Consider the following 11,417-nt stretch of genomic DNA (forward strand, 5'->3'; position numbering starts at 1 on the left):
GGGACTTTCATTGCACTGTAGCAGTTTCCACATGGGGCATTACTAGGTGGCAAGTGGTGCGCTATAGATGCACACCTTGGCTTGGTGCACAGTAATGTGCCATTTAGGCAAGCCCTAGGCTTGGGAAACTGATCTGCCCTTCCACTCCAGAAAAGATCTTTCCTGGTCATAATTGCGGCACATTGGTTGGAGCACAGGGCGGAGGGAGTTCATACCTGTGCTACTCCCTGTGCAGTAGCTGCTCTGTAGATAGAGGCCGTTAGTATCTCAGTCTGAGGGCTTGTCTAGATAAACAGTGCGCAGCAAGATGGGGTGTAAATCTACCTCACACAAACCTGCCCTGCACTAATGGTTCACATGGACATATAGTGCCCAGCTGGCTAGTTCAAGGTAGATTGATGCCCCATCTTGCCACACATTAACTGTTCATATAGACAAATCTGGATCCTTCCACCAGTACTAAATTCACTCTACTGCAGTCTCAAAGAATCCCAAGTTTTTTGTAATCTCTTTAAATGTTAGTTGGCCTGATCTCTACTCCTCCCCTCCCAGGGAGCTGAAATAAGGACAGCCTAAACCCAAACAAGTTTGAAGTTCTAATGGGTCTTTCTTTCCTTTTCTTCTCTAGAAAGAGAAGAAAGATAATCCCAACCGAGGGAACGTGAATCCGCGGAAAATCAAAACCCGAAAAGAGGAGTGGGAGAAATTGAAAATGGGACAGGAGTTTGTTGAGTCAAAAGACAGACAAGGACCTGCTGGGTAAGTGAATCTGGCTATTTATTCAGCTCTCCGTGAAGGGGAAGCAGTCTGGCATTGTTGGTGGTAATGCAATTCACCCTGCTCTGCAGTTTCTCCGGATCTGCTGTGCAGTGTGGATCGATATCCCCACTAATCAGATTCTCTAAGGTAAATGTGTCTGTTGATTTAAAACTTGCAAAATAAATCAAGAATCTAAACAGTTTAAACAAGGTGACGCAAGTGGTCTTCAGAAACAAATCTTCTGCTCTCAGCTCCCGTATCCCACAGATGCAGAAATGTCATGGACTTAGTCCCTTTACCCCATCATCACTCATCCCTTTACAGCTGGGAACCAGTTTGTCTGGCCCAGAACAGTATTAGCAAGGGCCAGAAACAGTGCATTTGAGCATGGGGATGTGGTATAGAAGGAGTGCAGACTCCGTGGCATGCTTCCAAACCCACAGAAGCTCTTCTGAGCGTGCTTCATAGGCATCAGGCTTTCCTGGGGTTCAGGGAGGGTTGTTCCCCCACCACAAGAAATCAGCAGGTAAGGTGATGCTGACCTTTCTCTCCCAGTTCTCACAGCAGCGCTCAATGCGTTAGTGACATAATTTTAGTAGCCTTTGTCTCCTTGTAGTTATGGGTTGAATTAATATAGTAGCCTCTCCTGGTGAGGAAAGCCGGTGAGTAGGGCAGGCAGATGTTCCCAAAGCTGCTTTGTGTCAGTTTCTTTTCACACAAAGAAAGGGCTCTCTTAACCTTTGGTGGTGAGGCACCGGTTCTATTACAGATTTTTCATAAGCCACGCTTCGTGGTTCAAAATTTAGGATTTTTCTCCTCCCATCCAAGTTTTTTCAGCTACCGATCTCTCTTCAGTGCCTCCTGTTCAGGATTTAATTTAACTTTTGACACCAGTCTGGCGGGAAGCAAACTGAATTCCCAAAATGCGCTTCCCAATATGCTCTTTTCTTGCCATTTGTGGCTCTTTTCACTTAAGAAAATCTTTATTTTTAATCACACATTTTAGATTTAAAAATAAAACCTGCTTTTCTTTTAATAGCCGAGTCAGTTGACTTGAGGCCAGGCAGGAGGAATCTGACTGCACGACAGCAGCTTTTCCTTGCTTTCACTATTTCCGCTACAAATTCTCACATGCATTTTAGTTCGCTGTAGATTCTGATATGAGGCTTGAACAGTGTTTATTTTTGTTTCACTGCTTCGGGTGATCTTACTCTACTGTCAAACTTGGGGCTGGCCCAGACAAAACACTGCCTGTTTCAAATTTGGATACTTTGAACTTTGCTTATGACTGCATCCGCAGCGTGCTAGGTGCTTTCCGGACATGCAGGAGGTGATAGCCTTTGCCTTAATGAGCACATGGTTACATTAGGACTTTTATGCTGCCATGGAGAGTATGCGAGGTCAATGAGACCTGACAAGTCCGGTTTTTGCCCATAATCCAGCTTTAAGAGCAAGCTTTTACCAACCCTAAAACTAACAGAAATATTTGTTTTGTTTTAAAAAACACAAATATTCTCTTGAAGTGTTGGCAACCCACGCACTGAATTACTGTGCTGATGCGTAAATAAACTTGTCTAGATACTAACAATAAACCAGAGTGAGAATAACTAGTCAACTTCCATTGTCCAGACTGAGAGAGACCGAGAATAAGCAGCCATAATGAGTGAAAGTGAATTTTAAATGTCTAAAAATCTAAACAATTTCTAGTCGTCTAAAATGCTTTAAGAAACGTAGATCAGGAAACATTTTATGTACAAATACATGATTTGGAGCCACATGGTGTTCCTTTTAAATTAATGATTTCTATTACAGTAGCATATAGAGGTGCAAATTGTGACTAGGGGTCCATTATGCTGGGCTTTTAACAGAATATGAGACATTCCTGCTAGAAGAGCTCACAGTCTGAGTTTTGGAGTGAGGCACTTCGGCATGATCCTAATAACTAGGCTATTTGTGATAAAGCAGCCTGCGTGGCTGTAGTCCTGGTTTTGTTTCCCTGACGCTCCGTGCTGGAGGTGCTCTTTTTGGAGGTGAGGAGGAAATTGGGTATCGCTGTTCCATTGTTGTTGTTCATTTTAGATATCCCTCTAATGTGGTGTATCAGAATGGCAGCATTGGCTCAGATGAGAGCATGGAAATGAACTACTATCCACCACCACCGCAGTCTGATTCTATCTCCCCACCATCTCCATCCTACCCAGAGGACAACCTGCCTCCACCACCCTTGGATTTTAGGTAATCCTCCGGGACCCATTCGGCCACAGAGAAATAGTAGGTGGTGCAAAGTGATGGAGTTAGCTGGTCTAGTGAAACCACTAACATAAGTAGAGTATTGAGACCTGAGTGAACCTGTCTGTCGGTAAAGTGTACAAAGCTTATGACCTTTCCTTAATGTTTAGATTCGGTTAACGTAAGTAAGAGTCATAGTGAGAGAACACCCATCAGTATAGAGTTTAAGGCTAGAAGGGACCACCGGATCATCTAGTCTTACCTTGTGTACAACACAGGCCACCAATACCCTCCAGCACCCACACACACAACCCAATAACCAAACTTAAATCCCACAGGAGACTACACTCTTACAAGCCACAGGCAGAGAATAGGAAGGACCAAGATGCACCAGTGCCCAAGGACCCCCCCACAAAGGCAGGGAATTGATTAAGTGAGAGATACCAAATGATCCTGGCAGCGTGTGTGTGGGGGTCGCTGCAGAGGAAGGCAAAACCCCCCCAAGGTCACTGCCAATCTAACCTGAGGGAAAATTCCTTTCCAGTCCCACATATGGTGATCAGTTAGACCCTAAGCATGTGAGTAAGAACCAGCCAACCAAGGACCTTGGAGCGAAAACGCTCACTGCCACCTCAGAACCCTGGCCCTTCCTGTCCAACATCTGGGCCGTACCTGATGCTTCAGAGGAAGGAGATTAAAAAACGCCCCAGAATGTGTTTCGGAAGGGGAGGGGAATCCCTTCCTGAACACGGCAGGTGACTGGCTGAAACCCTGAACCATGAGCTTTTAGGAACATAAGACATAAACTGGAAGCGAGCTCCAGGGCTGTTAACCCTGCCCCCTACTATCACAAGCAACCCCATCAGACAATCATACTCTTAAATTTGTCCAGCTTTCTCTTAAAATTAATGCCCCAAACTTCCCATAATACCCTGCATAACAGGAGAGCATTATCCCACTTTTCTTACTCTGTGAATTCTCCACATGTATACTTACTATGCTGAAGCGCCCATCCTCGTAGAATCAGGGTTCCATTAGACAATCTTGGCCCAGTTTTGGGTGTCCAATTGATCTGTCTCCCTCTTCAAATACAAATGCTTGAGAGCATGTGGTCCTGCATCCCCAACAGCACTCTGCACAGAAACAGTCCCTGTTACTGGGTTCACCACTTTCCCCTCTGATCTTTGCAAGTGCAAGGTGTAGGTGCTCTGAGACCTCATAGTTCGAGTTCTTGGAGTCCTAGCGTCTCCTACAAGGTCTATAGCATCCTCATATCCCAGAGACATCAATGTTCTGCAGGATCAGGTCCATTACACACCAATTCCAGAATGGCCTGATATTGGCTCAAGTCACAGAGGTCTAAACTAGAGTTTCTTTTAAATAGTAGGAACCAGAAAAGTGTGGCAAAAGTAAATATATAGAGGGAATAGGTGACTGACAAATGCTATACTACTAGCTTGACTAAAACGTATCAAAAGGCAACGTAGCTTGTGAGTTTGACTTTCAAATACAATCTGTCAGTCTGAGACAGGCACTCCATCCTGCAGCAGCTCTCTAGGTGACAGTGGAGATGGGTGATTCAGATAAAACTTGTCCTGGTTTATGCAGTTACTTAAAGGCATGGCTGCCCCCTGAATCTCTTATTTGAGAAAAAAGGTGGAGGTAAATCAACCCTTCATTATAAAACGCCCAATAGTCTCCATGGTGTATCAGATGAACACCATAGGGAGTATGTTAGATTTGCTAGGTTTTGAGGTGAAAGCATTCTGTTTGCTAGCATTCAATGTAAGCTAGTAACAGCACTTTCTGGGCACTAGTGTTTCCTGCGAATGGAAAGTTTATGCAGCCATTTATGAATCCATATTTCCCTTCAGTGTGTATTGGATCCCGTTACCTTTTTCTCCCTAGACCCTTGACAAGAGGTGACAAATCATCGCCAGTGCTGCAGTAAAGAATCAGTGAATGGGTCTATACCCATCTGTGTTAATAGCATACGAACTTGCATAGCACAGAAAACAAGAACGAACGATAGACATCCCTGCTTAGCAGCTGAATGGCTACAGAATGACTGGCGTTGCGCTAGAAGGTTCTGAGCTGAGAGGGCAGTCTGGCCTCCGGCAGAGAGAGATTTGGTGTTTGGCTCGTACAGTGTACTGTTACTATGTTGGCTGGTGGGACGTCTGATAGCGTTTCTCTCAGCTGCAGTGTCAGCTGTCAGTTGTTCTGTTCTCTAGCCAAGAGTAATGCAGCAGGATAGTCCGCACTGGGGCCCTGGGGAATTTCAGTACAAACTGGGAGTTGGAGGTGATAGCTGGACAAAATCCTCTCTCATTGCCCCCAAACTGAGTTTATATAATCTAATCGGAGCTCGAAGCTAACGGTATTATTTCTCTTTCTGCCCCCACCCCCAATATTACTCTTTTCTCCTGCAACAGCTACCCAGTAGACAACCAAAGAGGTTCTGGTTCTGGAGGACAAAAAAGATCCAGCCTGGTCAGTCCAAGCCATCCTCCACCAGCTCCTCCAGTTGGATCCCCATCCAGTGCCAGGCCTGGCTTTGCTCCACCTCCTGCTCCTCCCCCCCCACCACCAGTGTCAGGAATTCCCCCGCCACCTCCTCCTGTAGGATTTCCAAATTCAGGGATGCCGTCGCCACCATCTCCATCCTCCTTCCCTCCTCACCCCGAGTTTTCTGCCCCTCCTCTGCCATCACCTCCAGCAGCAGAATACTTCGCTGTGCCTCCACCACCGTCACCTGGGCCAACCGATGGTGCGCCTCCCCCTCCTCCACCTCCTCCTCCTCCTGGTCCCCCACCTGTGCCTTCCAGTGGCATGGATGGTGCACCAGCTCCACTTCTGCCTCCAGACTCCTCGGCCTCCAAGCCAAAATCTTCCTTGCCTCCTGTTACTGATGCCAGAAGTGACTTGCTTTCAGCTATCCGTCAAGGTAAGCCCTGGCTGTGATTTTTATGTATCCTCTTTCCCATAAGCCTAGTTATTGTCTCTTCTGAGGGAAGTTCCAGGGCCCGGGATCCATCCCATGGGCAGCACTGCTGCTGGCTTGCTCCTTGTGACACACGCCTACTGTGGATGATCTAACCCAAAGAGAATCTCCGCACCCCGTTTCACCCCAATGAGGGTGCCCTCTAGTTTTAAACCTTTGCAGGTTGCCCCACAAGAATCAATGCAGCTCCCAAGCTGCAGTCAAATTGCCTTTAGAGCAGCAACACATAGCGCTTGGGCGGAGTGTGGGAAGCCAGCTCCTCTGGCTTCCTCCAGTTGCCCTTGCTCCAAACCTATCCAGGCTGGTCAGTGGTTTGACCTGTGTGCCCCCTTCTGTGCAGTTGTTGTGCCAGGCTGGCCCAGCGCAATCCAGGCATTGATCAGGCCCTGCCCAGGGCTATTCAGAGCACAGCATTGGAGCAACAGTTCTCTGTAAACCCCGTGAAATCTCCAGCCGTTGAGTGACCACCTCTCTGCCTTCTTCCCCTTGCCAGGCTTCCAGCTCCGCAAGGTGGAGGAACAGCGGGAACAGGAGAAGCGGGACGTTGGGGGTAATGACGTGGCAACAATCCTCTCTCGCCGCATCGCTGTGGAATACAGCGACTCCGAGGATGATTCTTCGGAGTTTGGCGACGACTGGTCTGATTAACCATGGTCCTGCTCCCCGGGCTCCTCCTCGTTAGCCTGACCCCTTTCTTAAAGAGCCAAGTACTTCCTAGGTTGCCAAAGCCTTTTAGCTTTTCCTGTCTCCTCCAGTAACCGAAGATGTACCAAGGGGTTTCAGCAAATTGCCATTGGCTTTGGCAAGACTTGCACTCGCCTTTCCAAAAGGTCTCCTGCGAGATGCTGTGGGTTGCAATGTTGTTTTCCAGCAGGAGGGGGAGTGGTGCTTGCTCATTAAAGGAAACTTAAACCACCAGATTTGCAGTGCCACAGAACAAAGCACGGTTAAAGATCCTTTGGGATGGATGTTTGTTTTTTTTAAAGTTAAAAATCAGTGACCCTATTGCAGCCAAAAGGCTCTTCAGAAGGGCGTTTTAAGCTGGTTTTCTCATTGCAGCAGCATATAGGATATAGTGGATATAACTCTCTCTTCCTCTCCAGTTAATATTGGGAGTAGTGCTAGAAAATGGGCTTAAAATTGCTCTTCTAGTGCATCCCATTATTAAATAACCCTTGGAACAATCCATTTTTTATTTTTTTTTTTGGGTGATGGAAGCATCATTTTTCCAGCATTTCAAAACTAACCTGCCTAAAAAGCTCTCTCAAGCTGTGGGGTTGCAGGGTGCACTACATGGAAACCTGGAGGTTAGGTTTTCTTTAAAAGCTGCCTCTACATCCTCCAATAGCCTGGTTTGTGCCTCCACCACTGCTGAAGGAGGCTGAACTAAGAGACAAATGCTAACCTGGCTGGCTGCGCGCTCCGGGGGTGCAGGGCCATTACCAAGTCAGGAAGTTTCCCTGCTGCTACTGGTGTGCTGTGGGAAGTAAACAGTAACAGCTGGGGCTTGCTAGGTTCTGCTGTGCTGGGAAGGTTTTCATCTGTTACCTAGTGAGCTCCGCAGTGTGTCTAGAGCAGGAGATGTAACCAGCGGTATTGGGTGGGAAGAGGCGAGCTCTGAGCACCAAATAGGCCTCAGGCCCATTTGGCGTTCAGTGTGTCTACAATTCACTTACCAGCCAGGGCAAGGAGGCGAAGCATCAGGGTCTCGTTTGGCCTATTCAGGGCAGCACTTTGGTCAGTTTGAATACAGGTGCTTTTCATTGGGGTTGATGGTGCACTTTATGCAGGGAATTGAGCAGCAGAAAATGCCAGTATTTAGCCTATGCTGCTGTCTCCTATCCTGGGGGAGAGGCTTACATGTTGCAGGGTCTCTCTGTGGACTGAGTCAGCCATCGGTAACATTACATCTAGCCCATATTCGTGGTTTTCCATTACTTCACATCCATAGTCCAGTAGTTAATTCTCAGAAAAGGTTGTATTATCTCCTTTACCAGATAAACTTACAAATTCCTGATATGATCCCAGAGATGCATTACAGGTAGGGGTGGAAATGGGGATTTTAGATTAGCTCACTTAGGTTTTATTGTTTTTATTACCTTTTAAAGTTGAGTGCAAGCACCTCCAACAGGATAGATACAAAGCCCTCTGTGTAGCAGGTGCTTGTTTAATATCTTATCTGGGCTTGACTGTCCAAGTCTCCATCAGTGTGACATAAAAGAAGTTTTTCACAGAGATCACAGCCCATGTGATTCATGGATCCAACTATGGGGGGAGGGACAATGCAGCTCTGCCTTTACTTTTCTAAAGTATTTTGCCAACATGTGCCTCTCCTTCCCTTCCCTCTATGACTTGCCTTATTACTGCTTTTGTGTATCAAAACAAAGATTTCACTAATACATGGGACACCAGATACAGCCAGAGGTTGCCATATTGCCAGAAAAAAACCCCTCTTGGGTTTGTTTTTTTTAGTGTTTAAATTCTCACTTTTCTGGATTCTTGCTATTTTCTTGAATATCTTTCCCTTTTTTAACGTTTGAAAGAGAGAATAAATGAAGTGGCCTAGATCTTAGGTTTCTCTAGAGGCTGGGGACCACGTTTTTGGGTGCAAGTGTTGTCATGTTCCAGTTTGACCGTAAAGCACCAGTGAGGTTAATTTATTAAACCTCTGCACTGCTATATTTGGCAGCAAGCCAAGTGGGTAAGGTAGACTCCTAAGAGGGCATAGGGCTGGTCTTCATTATGGGGAGATTGATGCTGCTGCAGTCGATGCAGCAGGGGTTGATTTAGCGGGTCTAGTGAAGACCATAAAGATGCTAAATCGACGGCAGAGCACTCTCCAGTCGACCCTGGTACTCCAGGTATCCGAGAAGAGTAAGGGAAGTTGACCGGAGAGCGTCTCCTGTTGCTGCAGCACAGTGAAGACACCAGGGTAAGTTGACCTAAGCTATGTCGACCTAAGCTTCGTTATTCACGTAGCTGGAGTAGCGTAACTTAGGTCGACTTACCCCCCCCCCATAGTGAAGTCAAGCCCATAGGCAGTGAAACTGACACTACTTTCTGATGGGACAAGAACATGTCAGCAATGTTAGTTCTAATCCTCCAGCGCCAATAAGCCATAATGCACTCCAGGGCACTGGAAATTAGGAACACAAAAATGCCAAACTTGGGTTCTTTTTAAATTGCTTTGGCTCCACCTGGCCCCATTTCATGAAGGGAAAGCTAATACTCCTTTCATTCAAAGCTTTGAAAGGGGTGATATCCCTTGTAACCTTAAATGGACAATCTATCTGTGTGCAAGCCACCAGTTGGATTGTGGAGAAAGAGGGTTGGTGCCAGATGGTTCTGTGACCAGTCTCCTGGCTCTGCCCGGTGTTCTTAACATCGATGCAATAAAGCCTGTCCCTTTGTCCTGGGTGGCCATAAAGAAGCAATGCCCACTTATGCTGATCAGCGATCCCATCAATAGAAGGAACCATTTTTTCTTTATGCAAGTCTAGTTTAAAAACAATTCTGCTTTTAAAGTCATTGGGGTCCTCAGGAGCGGATCTAAAACATCGGTCCTCAACCTGGGGGGGATAGTGGGAGGGGAAGAAAATAGGTGCCAAGAACAACCTCTCTGCAAGATGGTTGTACCCAAATGGCTCTAACTGTAGGGCTGCCACCCATTCATGCAAGGGGCACGTGCTTGGCTGAACAGCCTCCTGGCCACTTCGTTGGTTTAGCGTGGTCTTAGCTTATTTAGTATGACCATAGGAACATTCCAAACAGCACAGTGGAGGGAGCTGCCAGTGTTTAACAAATCTGGGGATGAGAATAAGAGGCTGCTTTAAAAAAAAAAAAAAAAATAGGTGTTCAGGCACGCCTTTGTATTTCTGTCCAGTCTAACCCAGGTTACGGGTTATGCAAATCCAGTGCAGCCATCTAGCCAGTGCTTATATTGGGAGTCATTTGCCATTGGATCTGCTTACTTGCGCTGTCACTTCACAGAGCATGTTTGAACAGGTCGGGTTGTCTTTCCTTTCTGATCCTGGTTCAGTATTCTCTCTCTCTCTCTCTCTTCTCAGCTGCAGTGCCTGGCTGCTTCTCTCAGCATTCTCCCCTCCCCCCCACACACACTTGCACATAGGGTATGCCTACTACAGCTTTCCGGGGCTCATCTGCAGTCAGTGACCTTCATTGGTTCTCCTCTCCTTATCAGTCACAGTGCAGCAGATCAGATCCAAGGAAGAGGCTCTAGAAAGTCCCAAATGGCCAAGAAACTGTAAAGTATAACTTCATGAGAGAGAGAATTGCAGTTCTTAAATATGCCTGCTTGAAAAGTACCTGTCCTGGATGGATCAAGCCCATCTCATACCTGCCCTGGGTCAGGTTTTCTTGTCTCTCTCTTGTTCTTTTACAAAGCCTTGAAGTGGGAGGTGAATCAGATTTGATTACTGTATTAACGTTATTCCTTTTGATTCATTTTAGAAACTAACCAATTTTTTCCCTGTCTAGAATGATGTAGAACTAGAAAAGCCATAATGCTTCTGAAGTGCCTTATTTCCTATATGATATAAATATATTTATAAGAGTAATTATTCCATTTGTAACCTGGGGGTTGACTCTCTGCAAAGGTTGTGTTGGTGGGGAAGAGATGCACCATGTCTTATAAGGAGCCAAATGAGTCTTGCGGTGTCAAAGGAAAAGGGGTGCGGGAGAGGATTCTCTGGGTTGTGAGCAGTGGGGTTACGCCCTTTCAGACCAAAGGAATGCAGAGAAGTATCAAAAACTAAACCCTGTTAAAGTCTCACCAGCAAAACACTGTATGTCTTTGGCATCGAGGTTAACAACTTGTTTTACACCACAGAGTGAATATTGACAGCCAGATTCTGTTTTGTTATGCCAGTGTAACTCAGGAGTAACACCACTGGCTTCAGTGGAGTCGTTCTGCCTTTACTCCTATGTCTCTGAATTCAGAATCTGGCCTTCTCTGTTTTTCCTAGTAGTGCCTGTTTTCTATTTTCCTGTCAGGTGCTGTTTAGCCAAGTTTTCATACTGCTTTTTTATAGTCTCTTCTCCCCTCTCCCCCGATGAAGATCCCTATTTGCAATTTTTGTAATGTACATGTAAAAATCTTCCTTTTTTAAAAATGTAAACTTTAAGAAAAATCTTGATAAAACCTTTCTATCCAATCAACACCTGTGTTCGTGTCACTTTGGAGTCCGGGGCTAACAGGTTGGGAATGATGCCTCTGGGTGATAGAGGGTAAAGATCCGACCCTTCCGTTATGGCCTTGAGGATGGCGGTCCCATGAGAGATTGGTTTTGAGAAGTTCGTATTGTGACTGTTTGAGAGGACTTGGGAGTTACCAACAAACTGGCAAAACCAAACTGTGTGACTACGATTGCCACCAATACCCAGCTGCCACGACTCGTTTATCTTT

General features: G+C 46.2%; 1 protein-coding gene across 2 annotated transcripts in view; it reads left to right on the forward strand.

The window, feature by feature from the left end:
- WASF2 (WASP family member 2) overlaps window positions 1–11,170 on the forward strand; it is a 39,311-nt gene extending 28,141 nt beyond the window's left edge. For both annotated transcript variants that reach the window (XM_054011587.1, XM_054011588.1), the window contains exons 6-9: window positions 629–759; window positions 2,839–2,994; window positions 5,424–5,935; window positions 6,486–11,170. In XM_054011587.1, coding sequence (XP_053867562.1) covers window positions 629–759; window positions 2,839–2,994; window positions 5,424–5,935; window positions 6,486–6,640 — 954 coding nt within the window. In that variant the 3' untranslated portion in view covers window positions 6,641–11,170. The remainder of the gene's footprint in view (window positions 1–628; window positions 760–2,838; window positions 2,995–5,423; window positions 5,936–6,485) is intronic.
- The last annotated feature ends 247 nt before the right edge of the window (window positions 11,171–11,417 follow it).

The sequence above is a fragment of the Malaclemys terrapin genome, chromosome 22 (assembly GCF_027887155.1).
Source record: "Malaclemys terrapin pileata isolate rMalTer1 chromosome 22, rMalTer1.hap1, whole genome shotgun sequence".
Lineage (NCBI taxonomy): Eukaryota > Metazoa > Chordata > Testudines > Emydidae > Malaclemys > Malaclemys terrapin.